General features: G+C 38.8%; 1 protein-coding gene across 1 annotated transcript; it reads right to left on the bottom strand.

The window, feature by feature from the left end:
* Positions 1–932: 932 nt before the first annotated feature.
* On the bottom strand, positions 933–22,684 carry LOC121317330 (protein yippee-like 5). The gene is made up of 3 exons (XM_041253148.1): positions 22,581–22,684; positions 3,972–4,145; positions 933–2,299 (listed from the first exon to the last, which is right to left on the bottom strand). Exons 2-3 carry the CDS (start codon positions 4,110–4,112, stop codon positions 2,075–2,077), a joined length of 366 nt encoding a protein of 121 aa, XP_041109082.1. The 5' UTR covers positions 4,113–4,145; positions 22,581–22,684; the 3' UTR covers positions 933–2,074.
* Between the last annotated feature and the right edge of the window lie 1,007 nt (positions 22,685–23,691).

Genomic DNA, 23,691 nt, shown 5'->3' with positions numbered 1-23,691 from the left:
TCACAGTACACGGAAATCCAGTATGATGAGTAATGGCAACTTGCACCTCTGTGTTCTTGTAAGGGTGTGTAATTATGCTCTTTAATCCAACTGGGACACTTGCAATCAAAATGAGCTGACTCTGGATTAGAAGTGATACAAATAACATTGACTTCTGGTTTCACAGACCCCAATTAGCACTACTTGTGGGTGTCCTGTCCTCAGGTAACATTGGCAAATCCAAGATTACTGCTAATAGTGGTCTATAAACCAGCCACAGTATTTTAGCTTTAGTCCTAGTGTACATTTTCTGTTTAAACGGTTAATAAACAGGTTGATACAGCAACAGCAGCAGTGTCAACGTATCTGAACCACTCAATAGTGCTGAATATAGAAACTTGAATTCAAGGACACATTTTTAGATGAGTGTCTGGTTTCACACACTCCGATTGGTCCTAATCTCGGATTACTTTAAGTCCAAGATTAGTGCTAATCAGGGTCTGTGAAAGCAGCCGTCAGCCTTTTTCAATGTTTCGACTAGACATATTTTTCAAAACTCCACCTCTGCTTTTTACAAATAAAGTCTAATGGATTATTGAAACAATGTGGAGTGCAGACCTTTTCTTGGTGTTCTAAAGTGGGGATGCAGTCAAATAAGTAACTGATAAACTGTGACGATATTTGACATTTTATAGTACAAAACAATCCAGACTGTGTTTCAGCAAGACTAAATCACTTTATTGATAAATCAATACTACAGAAGAAACAGAACATTTGAAAAATTCCTTCTTGCTTTCAAATTATTATTAGTTATCCCCCCCCAAAGAAATAAATAAATAAAACAGATAACGATTGTTTGTTTTCTTCCACCCATGCACGATGATGCTGGCGAGGTGAAAGGTCATGCTTTTCTGAGAAGGGCGTGTGTGGGGGGCTGGTTCTGGGGCCTGTGGATAATAAAAAGGCATGACCCTCACCCCTCTTGCATGGAAATGGCACAAGCAGGGCCAGCAGAAGTCACAACAACAATGGACCTTGAGCAATCAGGCAATGCTAACAAGATCTATGCATCTAAATAGACAAGACATTTAAACAGACAGACTGACTGACAAATAGGCATACAAACAAACATCCACTGTGTGTTAGCTCGAGTAGGTGCTTGGTATGTGTGAATGCTTGTGCAAAGAAAATAGACAATTAAAAAAACTGAATAAATAAACAGCAACAGAGAAAGACAGGAAGAAACAAATGTTGTTCCTAAATGTCTTTTTGTTTACCTTTTAGTTTTTTTTATTTTTTAAATCACACAAAACCAAAAGCAAACCCCTTTCACATTCCCCATCATAAATCTCCCTTCTTTAAATCTTTAATTTTCTGTACGCTACAAGGATGAAAATCATATCAAATATTAATAATATCAAATATTAATCAATTTAAAAGAAAAAAGATTATTATTACTATTAGCATTGCTATGTCAATCATCTCTTCACTTGCAGCTGATTTTCATTGTATACAAACACAAACAAAATAAATTCATGAGTCTAATACTGTATATAATACTTTTTACATTACAGCGTTTTTCAAATCGAAGAGCACAATCACAAAACGATAGTTGTCACGTTTTTCAGAGATTTTGTGAAGCAGGTGCAACTCTGCATTGTACTGCATTGCACAGAACTGAACTGAACCGAACCCCCATCCACCTGAATTAGTCAAAACCAGTAAAATCCAGGTCAAGTTCAACAAATTTGTCCGTGTCGTCTTGGACTAAGCATTAACTCCCTGGTCTCAATCTTTAACACTTTGCTAATTATTATTACTTTTAAAGATTTGTGCTCCTCAACTTGCTTCTAGCGTCTTACTATGGTAGAAGTGCAAGACAACAGACTCTGGGCACTAAGATGACAGTGTACAGCATATGAACAGAGTGATTGTTGTTGGTGAGTGATCTCTTTCTCAATCTCTCGCTCAGTGATGAAAAGGTTACAGACCACAGTATGAACAGTGTTGCTTGCTTGTTTGTTTGTGGGATTGTGTATTACTGGCTGACCCCCCCCCCCCCCCCCGAGGGGTGCATGTGTGTAGGAAAGGCCCCTCAGGAGCTGTCAGAAGGAACATGCTCTTCGAATCCCTCACTCTCCCTCACTAGCGCCCTCTCCAGGATCACACGCCCCTCCTTGTAGCGCTGGCTGTCTTCCGTCGCAAACTCATATATCCAGCCCAGCTTGCTGTTGCAGTTCTTACAGCTGACGTCCCGCACCATGTGTCTGCCTGTGAGCATGACTCGATCCTGCACCTCACTGTATTGCAGATTCACCACCTGAGAGAAAAAGGCAGTGACAGCGAGTGTGAGAGTGGGAGGCGTGCTGCACCATGTGCCCTAAACCTCACTGTACTGCATATTCACACTCTTTCTTTTTCTCCTTCACAGCATTATCCAGCCAGTCATTTAGCATTGGCACATCTTACCTATTAAAATCTGTTGCCTGTTTCTGAAGAAACAACAATTATCTATTTCAGGCATCCCAAGATATTGGGAGAATCAAGGGTCAGATTGGGGATAAAAGGGTGACAACAAAACAGCATAAATGTAATGTTTTTGGTGGAGCAGTGTACACAGTACAGGCAGCCTAGACCAGCTCCTACATCCATGTAAAGCCGGGTTCTATCAGCACACTGGTGTCCTCCCAGCCTGTGGTATGTAACTCTCTGTAGTTATGTTGGGAGGGGCTCACAACTGCTCTATGCCACACGCTTAAAGGGCACATTTATTGTGTTACATGTTCCCATGTGTTGCTACAACTGTTTAAATAAGGTGTGTGTATTGTTTTATTTTATTTATTTATTTATTTATTTATTTTTTTTACATTTTGACCACTTTTTTAAACTTTTAAATTGCATTCCTGCCTCAAGATGGTGTCCCATGTACAAGCATGGACCTGTCAGAACTACATTTCCCATCATCTTCCTGCTCATTGGTAAATCCATCTCAGTTACATATGTGAGCAGGAGGATGATGGGGAAATGTAGTCAAAACACTGTAGTTGTAGCAACACATGGGAACATGTAACACAATAAAATAAAAAGGTCCTTATGTGCCCTTTAATTCCCTGCAGCCCCTTTCACCTCAGTAAGAAAGTACAGCTGTGTGTGTTCCACTGTTCGATGCTACTGATTAGACTGACTTTGATAAACTGATTCAGAGAACTTTGAATCCATTGCAAACAAGACTTTCAAAACAATATTGCTGAGACACATTTCTGATTACTGGAACAAACACTGTTCGAAATGTACTAAACGACAATGCAAAGGCTGCACAGGAAACCCATGCATCAATGCCGTATGAAATAAACAACACACATTCTCCTTTCTTCAACAGGTAATCTGATGGGAGGCCACCAGATTTATTTTACTGATTTATTTTACTGACCACAGATTTGTTTTTTCATGTAAAATGGTACAGTACAAATTATTCCAGCGAACTAAATAAATATTTTAACAATCGCTTATATTTTAAAAGGAAAAAATAACATTTATCCCAGCAATAATAAACGGCACCGTACACAATTAAAATAGACTCCTTACCTTGTGTTTATTTGGTCATGCAGCGGTTGGTCAAAACTTACCCACCAATACGAGGGGTGTTAGTTTCAGTTTCACTACATAAACGTTTGAATATCAGGAATGTTTGCAAGCTATCAGAAAAGCCACATTAATAAGCCATCCATCACTTGAATTATTACAAATTACTGCATCTGTGACTGCATTTCATTCTACATGGAAAATACACTGGCCCACACTGGACACTGACTGCTATGTAAACACTAAGGCCAACACTTGGATTTGGCCTGCATGTTTATGACAACAGTTTAGCGTTCAGGCAAAATTCTGAAAGTTTTATAACTTGTTAATGTCTAAACATTTAAACTCTAATCTATTACACACCCCTAACCGATACCGTGGCAGTGCTCGCTGCTCTGGGGGGTTCTCACCTTGTTGAAGAGGAACGCTCTGCCTGTGGCCCCGGTGAAGCGCGTGGAGATCAGCTCGGATCGGTTCGTCAGGATGGTGTCGCAGTTCGCACAGGAGAACAGGCGCGTTCCGCCAATGTGGTCCAGAAAAATCCTCCCCATCACTTCAGGTAAATGGTCAGCACTGGAACAAACCTGAGCACAGGAAGAGGGCATGGACAGATTTAGAGATGCACTACCCACAAAACTGGGTAATCGAAGCTGAGGCAGCTAAGCAATTAAAACAATAACAACAACAACAATAATAATAATAAATAAATCAATCCCTGGTCCACTACTGCAGGGGTGGCCAACACCTCGTCCTGGAGAGCTGCAGGGTCTTCCGGTTTTCGTTACACCTGAGTTCTCAATTATTTAATTGAACTAATTATTTTCTTAATTTGTCAACACTAACGTGTTTTCCAGGGGCCATATTACAAAAGCATCTAAGTGACATTCTTATTTTGACTTCAGAGACAGAATGTCCTACAAGTTCAGGAGAGTTGATATTACTGAAAATGCTCTCCTAACTTAATTTAAGATAGGAAATGGCATACTACAGAAAGTTCCTAACTTGGTCATTTCCTAAGTTTCTTTCCTACTAACATTCAGGACTTGGTGGAACCTTTCCTATCTGTCAGTTAGAAAAAGAAAATGGTTAGGTTTGCAAGATGTGAACAAACAAATCATGAAAATGACGTACATGTATTATTGTTGTTGTGCTTTAGATTTTAAGTTTTGTATTGCACAAATATTTCTGGGCATTTAGGTCTTATTATATACAGCATATTCTATGATGAACCATAATGATCCATTTGTATATTTTGGGATGTGTACCTTTAACAGTATGCTACGTGCAACGTCTATTGCCCTGTTCACACTAGCATTTTTCACACTGATATTGCTGAGGAACTGTACCAAAACAGCTGTCCAGACCGGAGTTCTTAAACTAAAAAAAAGGGGCAGGTTTCGTACCAGTACTGTTTCGATACGACTTGGAACAGCTTAAGTGTGGGCAGGTAAACCGACACGTCTCGATACAGTTAAGTCAATATTCTGAAGCATATGCACATCTTTCCTTAAAGTTTATACTTTAGTCAGCTTTACATTTTACGGTGAGCAGTACCTTTATCATGGCTACACCAAAAATGCCAAAATGTGACAAAATAATCTCCACAAAATTTGTGATATTGACAATGAGGTAAAGCGTACTGCAGAGCAGTGTTGCTCTAAAATAAAAACCCTTGAGGGAATATCAAAAGGCAAATAAATAAATAAATAAAAACCTGCATTCCCAAAGCCGTGGTGCAAGCCCGCTGTCTTTGCAACCTCATGCTTTAAAAGACGGCTAATTGTTTTTGCCTTTTTGTTTGTCTCATCCTTTCACTTTCTGCCCATCTCTTCACAATGATTGAACACCAAAACTAAATGTAGCATTTCAGTGTAAACAAAAGGGAGGCAGATGACGCAGAAAGATCTTATTCAGACGTTTATTAATTCAGCGGCAGGACACCACAACACAGCCCCCAGCTGCTCGCAGGCAGCTCCTAAATGGACATACCCCACCCCAGAGCCCTACTGGCTCACACACACACAAGGGTACATTTACATACACACCGACCAATCGCTCATACCCTGAGTTCCCCGCAAGTAGCTGACTGGCGTAACCGAACACAAATCACAGAGCAGCAAACACAGACCTCATCTACATACAGCTGCACTGTGCACATGACACCCCAAGCAGCGCGCGAGAGCTGCCTAGACATAAAACGCTCTTTACTCACAGATTCATGCAGGGTGACACACAAACGGCAGGAATGACAGGACAGCCCACACACACTTAGCACAGATTGCTACAATACTGTACATGGACAGGATGGCAAAAGATGCTGTACTACATAACAGCAGATCCATTTCTAACAGATGTGACAGCGGTCGTCATGGAAACAAGTTCAGAACTCGAACACCATCGATTTAAACATTCATGAATGTGGACAGGTATATCGCAACTGTATCGGTACTGTACCGGTATTGAAAAGCGAGTTAGGACAGAAAGTGGTTTCGTACCGGTACATTCTATACTGAAACAAACTGTACTAGTGTCGTACCGATCCAAGTGTGAACAGGGCTTTAGACGTGCTCACAAGTTACTGTCGGTGATTATGCTAATTATTATGATATTTTTACTGAGGAATAAGATATTGAGTATTCTGTGTTGATTTTGGCGTGTTATTGCATTACACAGTGAGGCGCTCCATTGAAACATAACCAGTGGCTCATGTGTAATGTAACTCAAACGACTTGTTTGGACTCAATTACACAATTACATTTTATTTAACGTCCACAATTATTTTACACACTTTAATGTACACAATTACATTACATTATTCCTCATTACATCACACCACTGTTCTTATTTTCAGCTTTACTTTAGCCTGTGAGATATTACAGGGCCGGCGAACACAACGTGGGTGACTTTGGCTCCTATAGGAGTGCGCACCAGGAATTCAGCCATTTTTAAATAGTTCGAAGATTATCAGAGTTATCATGAAACAAAATATATAACTATATTTTCATATACAATTATATCAACTACAAGTGCATATCAAAATATTTACATATGTTTTAGTTGATTTTGTTTTACTAAGGTCTAAAATCACAACACAACACAAAGGTACCATATTAAAAAAAAATATAACAACTTAAAATATAAAACCAACCCCACAAAATAATGTTTTTTTTTTTATTTTAACATTAGTCTTGATTATAAACTGCACACAAACACCCATAAAAACGTAGTCAGTTTTATTATGTAATGGTGATTTTTTTAAGACACGTGTACGGTGCTGTTTGGTCTTATCCGCTGTGTCATATTCCGCAGCACCAGGGGGTACGCTCTTTATTTTGGACTGGCCACAAAAGGAACAATATAGTACACAGTCAAAACTTTTTTAAAAGTACCCAGTACCCTTTGACCTTTTAACCACTTTGTCCAGAAGAAATCCCCCAATCAAAACATTAAAAAAACCTCAATTTAAATATTTGGGGCACTTTTTTAACACCATAACCACCTACAAATACCAAAAAAATTACATGATTAGTAGGTCTAGGTGTCATGTAAACATAAGTTTTTGAATTATTAACCAATCTTTTGTGGCCTTGGAGATAGAGGGGTTGGATTAAGTGACGAGCGGATGTTTTCACTGGCGCCTGGCGGTTTTTATTCAGTCTTTGCTAGGTTGATAAATCACAACGCTTTAAAAATGACTTATTTACATATTTGCTGGGCGGACTTCGTGCATAGCTGACGCAACTCACCTGCAGCTGCATCGGTGCCATGCCTACGCGATGACAACACAACACCCCCCATGTCAGACAGGGAGGTGCTTGGGTTTTAGAAGGACTGCTTAAGAACATAAGAACATAAGAACATAAGAAAGTTTACAAACGAGAGGAGGCCATTCGGCCCATCTTGCTCGTTTGGTTGTTAGTAGCTTATTGATCCCAAAATCTCATCAAGCAGCTTCTTGAAGGATCCCAGGGTGTCAGCTTCAACAACATTACTGGGGAGTTGATTCCAGACCCTCACAATTCTCTGTGTAAAAAAGTGTCTCCTATTTTCTGTTCTGAATGCCTCTTTTTCTAAACTCCATTTGTGACCCCTGGTCCTTGTTTCTTTTTTCAGGCTGAAAAAGTCCCTTGGGTCGACATTGTCAATACCTTTTAGAATTTTGAATGCTTGAATTAGGTCGCCACGTAGTCTTCTTTGTTCAAGACTGAACAGATTCAATTCTTTTAGCCTGTCTGCATATGACATGCCTTTTAAGCCCGGAATAATTCTGGTCGCTCTTCTTTGCACTCTTTCTAGAGCAGCAATATCTTTTTTATAGCGAGGTGACCAGAACTGCACACAATATTCAAGATGAGGTCTTACTAGTGCATTGTACAGTTTTAACATTACTTCCCTTGATTTAAATTCAACACTTTTCACAATGTATCCGAGCATCTTGTTAGCCTTTTTTATAGCTTCCCCACATTGTCTAGATGAAGACATTTCTGAGTCAACAAAAACTCCTAGGTCTTTTTCATAGATTCCTTCTCCAATTTCAATATCTCCCAAATTATATTTATAATGTACATTTTTATTTCCTGCATGCAGTACCTTACACTTTTCTCTATTAAATGTCATTTGCCATGTGTCTGCCCAGTTCTGAATCTTGTCTAGATCATTTTGAATGACCTTTGCTGCTGCAACAGTGTTTGCCACTCCTCCTACTTTTGTGTCGTCTGCAAATTTAACAAGTTTGCTTACTATACCAGAATCTAAATCATTAATGTAGATTAGGAATAGCAGAGGACCTAATACTGATCCCTGTGGTACACCGCTGGTTACCACACTCCATTCTGAGGTTTTTCCTCTAATCAGTACTTTCTGTTTTCTACATGTTAACCACTCCCTAATCCATGTACATGTGTTTCCTTGAATCCCAACTGCGTTCAGTTTGAGAATTAATCTTTTGTGCGGGACTTTGTCAAAAGCTTTCTGGAAATCTAAATAAACCATGTCATATGCTTTGCAATTATCCATTATCGATGTTGCATCCTCAAAAAAATCAAGCAAGTTAGTTAGACACGATCTCCCTTTCCTAAAACCATGTTGACTGTCTCCCAGTACCCTGTTACCATATAGGTAATTTTCCATTTTGGATCTTATTATAGTTTCCATAAGTTTGCATATAATAGAAGTCAGGCTTACTGGTCTGTAGTTACCTGGTTCAGTTTTGTTTCCCTTTTTGTGGATCGGTATTACGTTTGCAATTTTCCAGTCTGTCGGTACCACCCCTGTGTCAAGAGACTGCTGCATGATCTTGGTTAGCGGTTTGTAAATTACTTCTTTCATTTCTTTGAGTACTACTGGGAGGATCTCATCCGGCCCAGGGGATTTGTTTATTTTAAGAGCTCCTAGTCCCTTTAACACTTCTGCCTCAGTTATGCTAAAGTTATTTAAAACTGGACAGGAACTGGATGACATGTGGGGCATGTTGTCAGTATCTTCCTTTGTAAAAACTTGTGAAAAGTAATCATTTAACATATTTGCTATTTTTTTTTCTTCATCTACGATTTTGCCATTTGTATCTCTTAAACATTTAATCTCCTCTTTGAATGTTCTCTTGCTGTTGTAATATTGGAAAAACATTTTGGAATTGGTTTTAGCTCCCTTAGCAATGTTTATTTCTATTTCTCTCTTGGCCTTTCTAACTTCCTTTTTGACTTGCGTTTGCAGTTCCGTGTACTCTTTCTGCGTACTTTCTTTTTGGTCCTTTTTTAATGCTCTGTAAAGTGCCTTTTTTCGCTGAATATTTTTTTTTAATTGATCTATTAAACCATTTTGGCAATTTAGTTTTACATTTAGATTTGTCTACTTTAGGGATATAATTGTTTTGTGCCTCTAGTACTACATTTTTGAAGAACAACCATCCTTCTTCTGTGGGTGTTTTCTCTATTTTACTCCAATCTACTTCTGTTAGTCTCTGTTTCATACCTTCATAGTTTGCTTTTCTAAAATTGTAAACCTTAGCTTTAGTCATTACTTTTGGGGATTTAAAAAACACTTCAAATGAGACCATGTTGTGGTCTGAGTTTGCCAGTGGTTCTCTGACCTCTGTTTTAGTTATTCTATCTTCGTTATTTGAAAAGACTAAATCAAGGCATGCCTCCCCTCTAGTGGGTGCCTTCACAAATTGTGTTAGGAAGCAGTCATTTGTCATTTCCACCATTTCTATTTCATCCTTCGCGCTACCCACCGGGTTTTCCCATTTTATATGGGGGAAGTTGAAATCCCCCATTAGTATGGCTTCTCCTTTGCTACACACATTTCTAATGTCATTGTATAACAGATTATTTTGCTCACCGTCTGAATCTGGCGGTCTATAGCATGCTCCTATTATTATGCCTTTTGAATTTTTGTCCGTTATTCTGACCCATATTGATTCGGATTTATTTTCTTTGTCCAGGTTTAACACCTGGGCTTCAAGACTGTTTCTTATGTATAGCCCTACCCCTCCTCCTCTTCTGTCCTGCCTGTCTTTCCTATACAGTGTATACCCACAAATATTAAATTCATCCCCATCACTCTCAGACAACCACGTTTCTGTAACACCTATCACATCATAGTTACCTGTTAGTGCAATAGCTTCAAGTTCTAGAATTTTGTTTCTGATACTTCTAGCATTTAGATAAATACATTTAATGGTTGTCTTACCTGAGTTGTTGTTCTTGTTTCGATGCGGTCTCCCTTCTGTTTTTTTGTTGATTTCTCTCCCCTTCCTTTCTAGTTTAAATGCTTCCGAACCTGCTCGAGGATCTTTTCTCCGAGTCTTCTTTGCATGAGACTTAGATCCTCCCATTTTAAACTGCCAATCACTTCAGAGTAAAGTTTTTTTTTTTTTTTAAAAAACGTGTAACCGATTTAATAAAAATAAATGGGTGATCTTTATTATGAAAGCTTAGGCCTGACAGGCACTTAAAAAAAAAAAAAAAAAAAAAAAAGATGGCGGCCTGCCAAACAAGAAGCTAATTCTGGTGCGTTAAAAAGCCTTTTTAAACGCTTAAAAACGTTTTTTGGAGTGTTTTCATTTTAGATATGTTTAAGTTAAATGAAAACTGTTTGCAAAAGCCAGTTTATTGTTTATTTTATTAAAATCTAAATTACGATTGACCTCCCTAGAGATATTGTTGTGTTTTGGCATTCCTAATTAAAATAAAATGGTGTTTATGACTGAAATTGAATAAGTATTGCCTTTTTATTTTTTTTTATTGTTGTTAACTAGATTTTATTTAAGATTTTTCTGCGATCAAAACCTTATTCTCTTCCAGAGTAAAATGTACAGTTTCTTTGCCACAACTTAATTGACTTGACACCACAACTTAAACACGGTGACAGTTCCCTGAAGCTCGAGTTGTAACCTGCTCTATTCAGACTCGATCAGTCGTTTATGGTTAAGACTGGCATTAGATAGGATTTCCTATCTAATGTTAGGATAGGATGAGACACTTAGGAAATTAGAGACTGCTGACTTCAGAAATGCTTTTGTAATACCAAGTTTGGAAAAATCCTATCCTAGTCATGAATTACATGAAAGCAAGTTAGCAATGGTTCTGTAATATGGCCCCAGGTCTTTAGGCATTGAGGATTTTACATACCCAGAAAACCTGCACGACTGTGGTTCTACAGGACCGGGGTTAGCCACCCCTGCACTACTTTTCTCACTTCAAAACGGCACAGGATGTAAATAAGACCCCCATTGCATACCCATTTGCCCCATTCCTGGTTTCACTAAGACACACCTGAGCTTGTTACCTATACTCTGTGGCTAATCAAGTTTGTAGTAAAACCTGGAATGGGTGAAACTTATATGCAGCAGGAGCAGGTTTCGACATTAACCATGGCCCGGCGGCCCAGGGCAGTAGAAATCACAGTTTGGCCGGTAGCTATGAAGCACCACAGGCCCAACTGGGCTGGTTACATTTAACTAGTATAATATATATAATGCACATGGCTTCTGTTTCATGAATCCAGGAAAACTGTCCAGTGTGCCAAAAAGCTGAAAATTAATCTACAAACAATTTCTTAAACATAACTACGAACTAATCCTAACTTTCCCACCGCACGTCATATTTGTTGCACAGTCAGACTCTGAGACTGCATACCGAAGTGCTGTGTTGGTACTCGTTCCCGCGACATGGCTAATCTTTAACAAATCGGGTTTTCTACAACTAAGCAACCAATAAGCCAAAAGGAAAGCACTGAAATCAATAAATAAGAATGTAATTATTAAATAAAAAAATGAAAACGAACATTTAGAGTGGAGGCTTCATCTGACAGTGAAAAAAGAGAAACGTTCTGCCTTGTTTGGCGTCAGTTTCCCAGACTTACAGATAAAACAGCAGCTTCATTTGTTGTGAATTCAACATTTTGTTTACACAGACTCACAGTAAGATGTCCCAATGGATACCCAGATATGTGATTGAATTGTCTAACTTTTTGATTTGGGATCCGATGTGTTCAGGTTAAAAATGCCATTCACAATCTTTCCAGGACTTGTTCGTATCTCACTCTGCAAGATTGCCGCTGCCTGGTTGTGGCTACAACGTTGCACTGCTCTGAGAGGGACTGTTATTGTTTTGTATTATGAATATTGTTTTAATTGTGTTTATTATTAGGATTAGGGATGGGAATTTCAAATAGTTTCCTATTTGACACAGTGCAACATTTTTGTTTATTCGATTACTCGAACTATGGTCCCTTACGCTACCAAGAATAAAAGGCAAATGTCTGTCCAAGCAGACAGCATAACAGTGTAAGCCAGTAAAGTTTAGCTGGGTTCACAAAGTGTATAAACAACGTCCAAGATGCGATTTCTTCGTTCAATACCATATTTCCTTAGGTACAAGTTTATCCTTTTGTTTACTGAATTAAAATACAGAACTCAATGAGCATCAATGTGACAGGGCTTATCTCTTCCAATTAAAGCAGCAGTAGCGTAATATTGTGCAAACCACCAAATAATTTTTGCTGTAGTGTATTCTGAATAAAATAACACCTATCATATAGCAACCTAAATATTACACATCTGTTTAATTCTAACAAATAATATTTATTTAAGAAAATCTGAATAGTGAAAATATTGTAACCTGGCCAAAACAATACAAAATACATCCAACATTACAATAGTTTAACATTACTAATTACAACTAGCCATCAAATGAATCTAAGTCAAGTTACTTTGTTTATTCAATAACCTGTAAATAATTCAAAACAAGAATATCTGGTTGTACTTTCAAATGGTCAGTGCAAATGTTGCCGTTACTCCATTAATCCATTCACAGAAAGTCATGTTTTACATTGAACTGCAGTCCAGAGTTAAAAAATAACTCCTTTCCAACTCCAGGTATCTTGCCTTTTCTTATTAGTCGCTGTGTTGTTCTGCTTAACATTTAGTATGTCTTTATATTCATCATAACATTCAATTACCTTTCTAAATTTCAATGTTACCCAAGTTTGGATTACTTATTTTAGCATTTACTATATACATTGTTTTATTTCAGTTCACACATTCAAAGTTCGCCGGTGCCGTGCTCCCAAAAGCTGTTTCACGACAGGCTAGCAACAGCTGCAGAAGCTGCGGTGTACAGTCATTACAGCAGAACTCATGCAGGGCTCTGTTAACATTAGCTAAAAACAAGGCAATAAATTTGGCAACATTTTCAAACAGAACACAATTACTGTAGAATGTTGCTATTACAAGCATTGCATAATTAATTTGGGTCCTTACGTTTAATATGCAAATAACAACGGGTTTAAGACTGACATGACACGTGTTAAGCGTCAGCATTAGAAAATAAATAAAAGACATGTTTGCTTCTACTTTTTGTGTACTCGAATATGTAATATGCTATTCAATTTTTTTGTTTTTTTTAATTTGACTACACTGACCCATCCCTAATTAGGGTTCCTGTAATTCAGTTTTAGCATTACTGTGGCCATACAGTAACAGCTTGGTTTCAGGTTTGCTTGTGAAATAAATATAATAGTATAAATAGTTTCATTTGTACACATACTTTTTCAAATCTAGAATAGAGTATTTTCAATTTTCTGACACGCACACTAATGTGCATGTTAAATGGCTGGATAACACATACTGAAAAGCCTCGTTTAGCCATTTTCTTTTGAGACGTGGGCTCCTTTTTGGTTACCATACACAGTTAGAAACACACCGAAAATAAAAACCATCATGAAAAATACATAGATATATTGGGTCAGATAAAATTGCATCCGGGCCAGTAAAAACACTAGCTCAGTGGCCCAAGGGGCCAGTAGTTAAAAATCTAAACATAGAGCCGTGAGGAGTCTTATTTCCATCCCTGCACAGTTGGAAGAATCTCAGAAATTCATCCCGTTACAATTTACATGAAATAAAACTCTGCAGCAGAAGCTCTTCAAATTTTTGTTTTGTAAAAATAAATTTTGAATACAGGACCACCAACTCAAAACTGAACTAAAACAGCCAGTCCTGAAAGACAGCAATAACAGGTGACAGGATGCTGTAAAATAAATACTCCACCAGTAAAGTGATGCTGTTTCAGCTGATTCTGAGTTCAACCTGTCAGACAATTAAAACTCTCGTCTACCAGCAGCAATGACCAAACAAACAAAAAACAGGGGCAAACGTCATACAGCTGCTGATCAGTTGGTCATGAGACCACTGCACTACAATATGAGATAGCAGAGAGCTGAACAGCAAACTGCAAACATAGCTAGTCTGCAAGTGTATGCATGTGTCTGTCAGAGGGCTGGATTTGCAAACCCAGGACAGGGATACAGTATAGTAGTCCCTCTATTTCATTATCTGATTTACACATCAAACTGTGAAATATAGAAAACAGTGAATTAGTGAAGAAACTTTTTTCCATAAAATAGTATTTTAAAAATGGTACAATTTATTGCTAACATGGCCCAACCATGAATTTGTGGTGCTCTCACCCAAACTGGACGAGATGAGATCTCTTATTCAATAAGACAACCTACACACAATGTATTACCTTATATAATTGTGGCCAAGTGGCTGCTGATTGTGATGCAGTGCAAGAACAAACACAGACAGTAGACTGTAATCCATTTGGAAAAGGGGATCTTTTATTTATACTCCCGGTCTGGTGACCAAACATTAAATCTCCAGCATTACACACTGATGTGTAATGCACAGAGGGTAAAACAAGGGATTGCAGCCCAAATAACAAATACACGCTATCCGCCCCACAATTGCACTGAACACGGTCACCAGTCCGGGTGCGTGCAGCAGTGCTCGTGGTGGGTGATAACAATTTATTAGTGACTGTAGTGAAGTGCTGTTCCTGCCTTGTGATGGCCCTCCGGGAACGTGTTAGCCGTCTGGTTATTCACAAACAAAGACAAATACTAACAAGCACAAACAAAACACACACAAATATTTGGTTACTGAGTCTCTCGTGGTCTTTCAAGTTCAAGTCTAAACCAAGCGAAGGAGTAGATTGCGATTCTCCGGCTCCTTTTACGACGTCACGCATGACCCCTTGGTAAACAAGTGCAGCTGTTTCTACAATCTGCAGCTGCTACGTCGTTTCCCTTCCGGGTCAATACGTTCTTGCAACGGAGCCTCGCCTTCTTCCAGACTGACCGACTTCCCAACCCTGGGAAAGAACTGTCAAGCCAGCCCAGTCCAAAGGACTCTACTTCAGCTGCTTAGCGCCCTCACAGGTCGGGAGGGAGACTTACAACCAAGGTTCATTATATTTTTATTATAAGAATACATTCAGTAATCAATGTGTGCAGCACATAGCTCTGAGGCTAACAACTCACAAGCAGCTGGTTATCCCGGCTTTGACAAACTTCTTCAGAGCTAATTTGAAGCCTAAGCAAGACTGAATTCATTGCCCAACAACAACAGCAAACACATTTACAATCTGAATGTCTATGTTTTTTCTATGGCTGTGGGGAGGGGTCAAAAAGAACATACAAAATGGAGGACAGGTAACTGACAGAATTGTCTGTTTTGGTGCCTTTTTTTTGTTACTTTCAGTTGTGAAATTAAATGTGTACATCTTGAGAACAGGAAGCCTCATGACTGAGAGGTGCCTCAGCTGCTGTGGTTGGAGGAAAGAGAAGCAGGTCTAATCCTGCCTGTGATCTCATTCTGCAGTATAATAAAAACAGCCTGCTAACCAACACAAAGCAGGCAGCCAGCCTCACTGGCTGCACACACACCATATGCATACTGTCATGAGCAAAAAACACAAAACAGACTACCTCTAATTTTCTCCAAGAGACATCCGCCCTCTCCTACGTGTCGAGACGAGTTACACACCCACACACACACTAGGGCTTCTGGCTTTCAGCGTTTTCTTCTAACTTCTGGCCTCTCCTTTACGAAATAATTTCAAAATGAACAGTTTCTCTGTTTTAATTCAGAAACCAAAACACATTAAACAGTGCTCAGAGTCATTTTAAAAGGGGAGTTAAAGTTAAACATGACGCAAACACGGATTGTGGCAAACAAATGACTCCTGAAAAGAATCTTATGTTAATTTAAGGTAGGGCTAAGTAAAGGTCAAGTGTGCGTGACAAATCATTACCATTTTGCAAATTTGCATACATTTTGCATCATTTACGACAGTTCTGATGGCGCACGTAAAGAAGATGCCAGCGCCCAGAGTGAAAGGAAAGTTTGATTCTAAATATTTTTTAAACCTTGTTCCGTTTAGAATAACGTCCTTGATCATAGATGTGCCAGCAGAGGAAGTTGAAATAATCACAACAAGCAATCATATCCCGTGTAAGCAAAAACAGCAGGCAGTTCTCAGAAATCCTGCTACAATGTCAACACGAAATGTTCTGTGTAAGTGTAAAAAGTGGTCAAAAATGATGGACAGAGTGGGCTAATACAGCTTCTAAAACACAGAACAACTATGAGCCGCACAGACATATTTTGAATTCCTAAAAAATGATTTGTTGTAGGAAATCCGTGTGCTGACTGACTCTTACTCACAAGTGCTTTTTACTGCATTTAATTCATTATATCAATATTTTGCCAGAAGACATGCAAGTTTTGTTTTTTTACAGATGTAAAAAATGTTTTAAAGCCTATAAAATTGAAAAGGTCACCATATTCCTTTTTTTCTGTATGCCATTGAAGGCTAAAGAAAGCAGACACATTTATATATATATATATATATATATATATATATATATATATATATATATATATATATATATATATATATATATATATATATTTAGTTTTTTTCCTAAGATTTCTAAAAAAAACGTTTTTGTTATCTTTACAGAAAAATTTCAAAAACAAAATTGTTTTAAGTTAAACGTCAGTACACAAAATTCAATGTCTTTTTTCAAACAAAAAAAAAAAAAAGGTTAACAGTTAAGAACAAATATGTAAATAGATATTGGTCTTGTTAAAATGCAGTACCCTGAAATTTGACCTTTGAGGTCTCAGAATGCATATACAACGTCCCAATCTTAATATTAGTAATTTATTTTACACATCTTAAACAATAAAATAGTGAAAGAACCAAAATAAAATAATCTACCTGATAGTTATTTTGAAACCCTTTCCTTTTCCCTACCTTAACTTTCTGTTAGTGGTATGCTGTACTGCAGAGGAGTAGAAATGACCCAACCTCATTTAAACACCTTGCCCCCCCTAGAATTAATTCTGTGGATGCGCAATATAGAGTTGCTTTACCCGGCAGGCCTAGACAGAGCACATGAACTACTTTACAATCCAGGTGCCCTATCTGAAGCCTCATATATCCAGTACGTGTATATATTACATGTATTTTCTATATATGACTAGCACATGCTTTTGAACAAGCGTGTTCTCGGTGCATTTATTACTGATTAGAAAATGGCCGAGTGTGAACAGCCACGCCGCTTTCAGATCTAGCTGTCTTCATTTTTGCATAGATGCCTGCTGGAACGTTGAAGTGCTTAACTGTGAATTAAATTTTAAAATCAATCCGCACATACATACCGGCTTTTCCCATTAACATTCTAATCTACAACTAATCTGATAACATAAAAAGCTACATAAACATTGATACTTTCCGACGCTGGTCTAGAGACAAAGGAAATCCTCTCTGTGACTGGACACCGTAATTGAGGCTCAATTTGCAGCTGCTGGACAGCAAATGAACAGGCAAAGCACAACTGGTCGACAATTCTGTCACTGGCTGGAACCAAACAACACCCTCCTTCAAAACCAGCCAGTCAAACCCAACCCCGTTTCAGTTCTTTCCGCACCAGTACCTGCCTGCTTGAATGACGCCCCGCCTCTAACAAGTTTAGAGTCCGACTCTGTACTACACATACTATATATATTTTTCTGAATCCCGCTGCTTACTCTTATTGACGCATTACTACACTGCATTAAAGGCAAAGTTTTCTGCATTTATTTTTAAGTGATAAAAATATATACATTTACACTATTCTTTCAGAAAGTCATTTTCAAGGGGAACTACAGTGCAGAGAAACTCCAACGATAATTATGGAAATTCCACAGTTTTACCATGATAGCCTTCTTGAAACAAAACCTTTTCTTAAATATCCAATAGGGTTTATATTAACCAATTCCATGTCTTTTGAAACAAAATGATGTACAGTATGAATTAGACAAACAACGAGTAATTAAGATTCAGGGTATGTGAAAAAGTAAGTGAACCCCCGGTTTTATCAGCTCAATTAAAGGGGATAATTAGAATCAGCTGTTTAAATAATTAGGTAGATTTTCAGGGGTGAGTTTGGGAGGCCCCACCCTATATAAAGGTCAGAAACTTGAGTTTGGTCTTCACCATACAGGTGTGTTCAAACACATCATACCATGATCAAAAGAAATCCCTGAGGACCTCAGAAAAACAGTTATTGATGCTCATTAGTCTAGAAAGGGTTACAAAACCATTTCTAAGGATTTGCGGCTCCACCAATCCACTGTCAGACAGGTAGTCTACAAATAGAGAAAGTTCAAGACCAGTCGCTCTACCCAGGTGCGGTCGTCCTACCAAAATCTCTCCAAGAACAAACCGGAAAATCATCAAGGATCTACAGGCCACTCTAGCCTTGGCTAATGTGAGTGTTCATGACTCAACTATCAGAAAAAGACTGAACAAGAATGGCGTTCATGGAAGGATACCCAGGAGGAAACCACTGTTCTCTAAAAAGAACATTGCTGCCCATCTGAAGTTCGCCGAAGAGCACATAAATGATCCACAAGACTTCTGGAACAATGTTCTCTGGACAGACGAGTCAAAGATAGAACGTTTTGGCCTCAATGAGAAACGTTATGTTTGGGGAAAACCAAACACTGTGTTTGAACAGAAGAACCTCAACCCAACAGTCAAGCATGGTCATGGGAGTGTGCTGGTTTGGGGCTTGCCATCATTGACACAACCATGAATTCTGCATTGTATCAGAAGATTCTAGAGGAGAATGTCAGGCCATCCGTTCATGACCTGAAGCTGAACCGAAAGTGGGTTATGTAGCAAGACAATGATCCTAAACATACAATCAGATCTACAAAAGAATGGCTGCGAAAAAAAGAAATTCTGTGTTTTAAAATGGCCTAGTCAAAGTCCGGACCTAAACCTCATCGAAATGTTGTGGCAGGACCTGAAGCGAGCTGTCCATGCAAAGAAGCCCTCAAATGTCACCGAGTTGAGGCAGTTCTGTAAGGAGGAATGGGCCAAAATTCCTCAAAACCGATGCGAGAGACTGACTAACAGTTACAGGAAATGCTTAGTTGAAGTCATTGCTGCTCAAGGGGATGCCACCAGTTACTAAATCTAACCATGAAAGCCAACATAAAAAGCTGACTCGTATAACGTTATCATAGTGCACTTTCTATAGACTCTTTTGCATTTTCTTCCTTTGTTTTTCTTTTGCAAGTAAGAACTGTATACATTTTATACTTGAGAAACAATACACAGGATAATCTGAATGTAATCTTTCAAACAAATTCAACCAGTCACTATTGCAGTTACTAATGCAACTGCGCTATATAATAAAACAAAAAAGTAAATGTATGAGTATTGTGATTAGTATTTATGTTTACCAGATAATTTATAATTTAAAAAATGCAGAAAAATTGGGCTTCACCGATTAGTATTCAATTATGACAAGTTGAAAACTGCAAAGTTCAAGAGCAGCACAGAGTGCTCTGACCAACTACTAAACAAAAATGAAATATTTATGCACAGTGGTTTACAAACAACATTGTAACAATCTGTGCATTTGTGTTGTACTGTACTTCTGTGTGTGTCTTATGTCGTTCCCATTGCTTGTAATTGTGTTCCCTTCCCCCTCTGTATTTTCCGCCATTGTTAAACTCTGTCTCTGTTGCTGTGTGGCCCTAGCCTGGGCGCATGGGCATGTTCCGTGTCTCCCCTGTTATTGGCCCTTCCCACTGTATCAGTCGTGTAGTGTGTGGCCTGTGTCTCTCCTGTGATTGGTCCTGTCTGTGACAGAGGAAGAGGAAGATGGGCCCCACTGCAAGACCTTATTGTAGGCCCCCCTCCCCAAACGTTAGCCTTTATTTACAAACATCAAACATACCAAACCAAGTGTTCAATATTGAACTATATTTAGTTGTCAGAATGTTAGCATGTATGAAACAGTACATAATAAGAACGTGTTCTATTCGCCTACTTTATTTTATTTTGCGTACATCTTAATATCCAGCACTACACTATTTCTTTTTTTTTTTTTTTTATCATAAATGAACAGGTTTAATCACTAACCCTACCAGGATTCTCCAGTTCTGCGATCACAGAAATTACTACAGAATTCACCATTATGCACAGGCATTTGCAGAAATTGTCTCACATAGGAAACCGTTTTTTTATTATTATTATTATTATTATTATTATTATTATTATTATTATTATGCTGATTTGCTGTAGTTTATTTTGGTGCACGCAGCAGCACCCAACAGCTTCCGTCTAAACTACAGGATGAATCGTGCACACAGAATATAATTGCAAATGTCTGTGCTGAATAGTACCCCAATACCTTCCATGATGACGTGCCTCGTACCTGCCTCCGGGGGAAAAAAAATCAGTTGCACCTGCTGCATCTGCTATTGCTCCGCCACTCATCTGTGAGTCACTGTGTTCACGTGTTCAGTGTGCGGAACAATGGGATGTGTAAGCTTCGAATAAAGGGGCGGGCTGGGGTTATAAGAGGTGCTGCGACGCCCTGTTGTTGCTGTTGTGTCACGGTTGCCATGGTTCCGGAGTAGCTGACACGGAGCTGTGAACTGTGTGTGTGTGACTGAGGGGTAAAACGGTGCTGAATAAAAGCTTTTGGAATGAAAAACCAACGTGTATTTCTCTCCTGTTTTCTGGCCGGCCTGTAAAACGCTACACTGGTGCAAGGAAGTGGGATGCAGGTACCCTGCTGTGCACTTGGAAGCCTGTAACCTGGTAAGCAAGTCCGAGGGCGGACTTAGCTGGCAGGGAAGAGTGTAGCGCGCATGGGGGTAGGGGTCAGGGCTGGTAGGTGACGCAATCTGAAAAGACATAAGCCCAATATACGCTCCTGCAAGGAAGCCAGCTCTTCTGTACAGCAGTATCGGTGCTATGCATCAGAGTGGGAGGTCTGGGGTTCACATCCCACCTCCGTCTGTGTGTGGATTGCCTCGCCCTGCGTCATGTGCCTGTCTGTGGGAACTGAGGTATGCTACAATATATAATACCTGTATGGGCCCATATAATTAACATAGGAACCCCTCAAATGCCTTCACAAAGCTCTATAAAAGCAAATGTGTTAATAGCACTAATTCAAGCACACAGGTTGACCTTTGTGGGTTAGATCATTTGCTGACAAAGGGTATTAGCACTGATATTGACAGCAACAAAAACACCCTGTGAATCATGCCCTGAGACTTAATTTGGGGGCTTGAATTACGTGGTCTTCGTTTAATTGGTGCTTTTCCACCCATTCACAAAAATGTTACTTTGGGCAGACATATGGTCACTCTTAGCTACACTTTAGAGCAGTGAAGCACTCAATGACCATTTGTGGCTGCGTATTAAATTGCCCCTCATTCACTTGTGTTGAAAATAAATAAAATCCGTTCCTGTTTTACTGTGCTAGGTGATTAGGTAATCGGTTCCAGTAGGCTTTACTGTACTATTGCTAACCATGTATTTTTTTTGCAGCAGAAAACATTGCGCAGTCCATCGCCAGGCGGTTTATGTACTCTACTGAGTCGTTTAGTCTTCATATACTCTGCAGCAACTGGTGTCCGTGGGCAGTGTTTCTGCTTATTATAATTTCGTCGTTTGTACTGGAAAACGTGTTTGCATTTTTAGCGAGTACGGCCACATCTGTAATAGATTCCCGTTTCGTTTAGCTAAACCGTTGTTACATAACCTACTGCCTCTCGGTCAATAGAACTGCACATCTTTAGCAAGTTTCTCTGTCTCTGATTCAGTAGCCCAGGTGTGAGTGTGTTTGTTTGTTTAATGATTAATACCTATTACCTGGGCCTCAAAACAGCATTGTCTGCACATAAATGCCTATTTGACATAAAACACACACACACACACACACACACACACACACACACACACACACACAGTTACATTTAAGATCATTTAACGCTCAACGTACGAACCACAAATGTTTGCAAGTGTCACGTTCTAAATAATAATAATAATAATAATAATAATAATAATAATAATAATAATAATAATAATAATAATAATAACAACCCGCTAAGGTAACAAGATAACGACACGCAAAACAAACAAACAAAAATCCAACCTGGCGTGCATTAGTGTCTGTAATTAACCTAAATTAAGCAAAGATACATGTAGATCGGACTTCCGTCAGAATTGCCACAGTATTAAAAACAAAAGTAAAAAAAATAAAAAAGGTCAACACACAAAACAATACAACTAGTTCAGATAGAAAGCAGGTTGTTGCCCTTCCCCCAATGTACCATCGAATAATTAACAGTTAGCAAGACTTCTGTGGCTTACCTCTAACGTCTTTTGTATTGTTGTGTCAAACACTATTGCGTAGCTCTGGCTGTCGGTGGCTTGTTGTGTTGTGTGCTCTCAGCTGTTCCTGCTGTCTCGATAACAACATCCGGTATAATAGGTTGACATCACCCCTCCCCCGATCCCTCCCAACGCGAGGGGGGTTTAAAAGTACCGTAGCGTTTGTTTTTAATACTGTTCTTTCTTAACAAAGGCATTACAGTATCAAAAAGAAGAACTAAAAATAATATAATTCTAGTGAAAGAAAAACTACGATTAAGATTTTTTTTTACAGATTGCATAGGTTAGTGATATATGATCGTAAACATTGTCACTTTAGTAAACGATGCGTGACAGTGACTCAAAGGATTAACCACCCATGCTGGTTTGTAGTTCTTTGGGGTGGGATATGTGTTGCACTTTATCTTGGTATTTTACATTGATACGTTATATCCCCTTCAAATTCAGGAATGAAAATTATTTTAAGCACGGGAGCTGGTGTACCCCGATATTCCCTTATCATTAAGCAAAACTGTCCCCATCCATCCCTGCCAAACAAAACAAAGTTTATTTAGACCCTGCCACAATAGTGCTCTCTTTTTAGGAAAGAAACCTTATTGCTTACTATACCTTGTAATGTTTTTTTTTTTAATTAATTTATTATATTTTTTATTTTCTCTGCGGTCTGGATTTGAACCGTGACCCTCGGAGCTATTCGACCAGTGGCGGTCACTCATTCCCCCTGCTTAGAAAAAAACTTCTCCTCAAGCATAGCTGAGCAGCATATATCTGCACATACCGTGTGACTACTGCCACTAGTTGGGCGCCCCTTGTAGGGCTTTTTTTTATTATTTATTTATGGTCTGGATTTAAACCGTCGACGCTCACCAGTAAAGGCAGACACACTACAGTGTCGCTAAATGGGAATCCTCCTCATTGTACCTTCTCAATACAACCTTCTCTGATCTATATACTTTTTTTAAAATAAAAAAAATGAACTACAATTCCATATTACAGGGACTACATTTGAAAGACCGAAACAAGGAAGACTTTATGGTGCAAAATTATTCTTTTGCAGCAGATTGCAGTATAGTGCTGGCGATTTTATAAT

Source organism: Polyodon spathula, chromosome 6, assembly GCF_017654505.1.
Source record: "Polyodon spathula isolate WHYD16114869_AA chromosome 6, ASM1765450v1, whole genome shotgun sequence".
Lineage (NCBI taxonomy): Eukaryota > Metazoa > Chordata > Actinopteri > Acipenseriformes > Polyodontidae > Polyodon > Polyodon spathula.
Note: the sequence above shows the minus strand (reverse complement) of the source record. Positions and strands in the feature narration are given on the sequence as shown.

What these genes read in the sequence shown, in the direction of transcription:
- LOC121317330 (XM_041253148.1), bottom strand. Translation starts at nt 4,112, where the DNA reads ATGGGGAGGATTTTTCTGGACCACATTGGCGGAACGCGCCTGTTCTCC. An exon ending in GAGCGTTCCTCTTCAACAAG is followed by an intron (nt 2,300 to 3,971) that starts GTGAGAACCCCC and finishes TTTTTCTCTCAG; the next exon opens with GTGGTGAATCTGCAATACAG.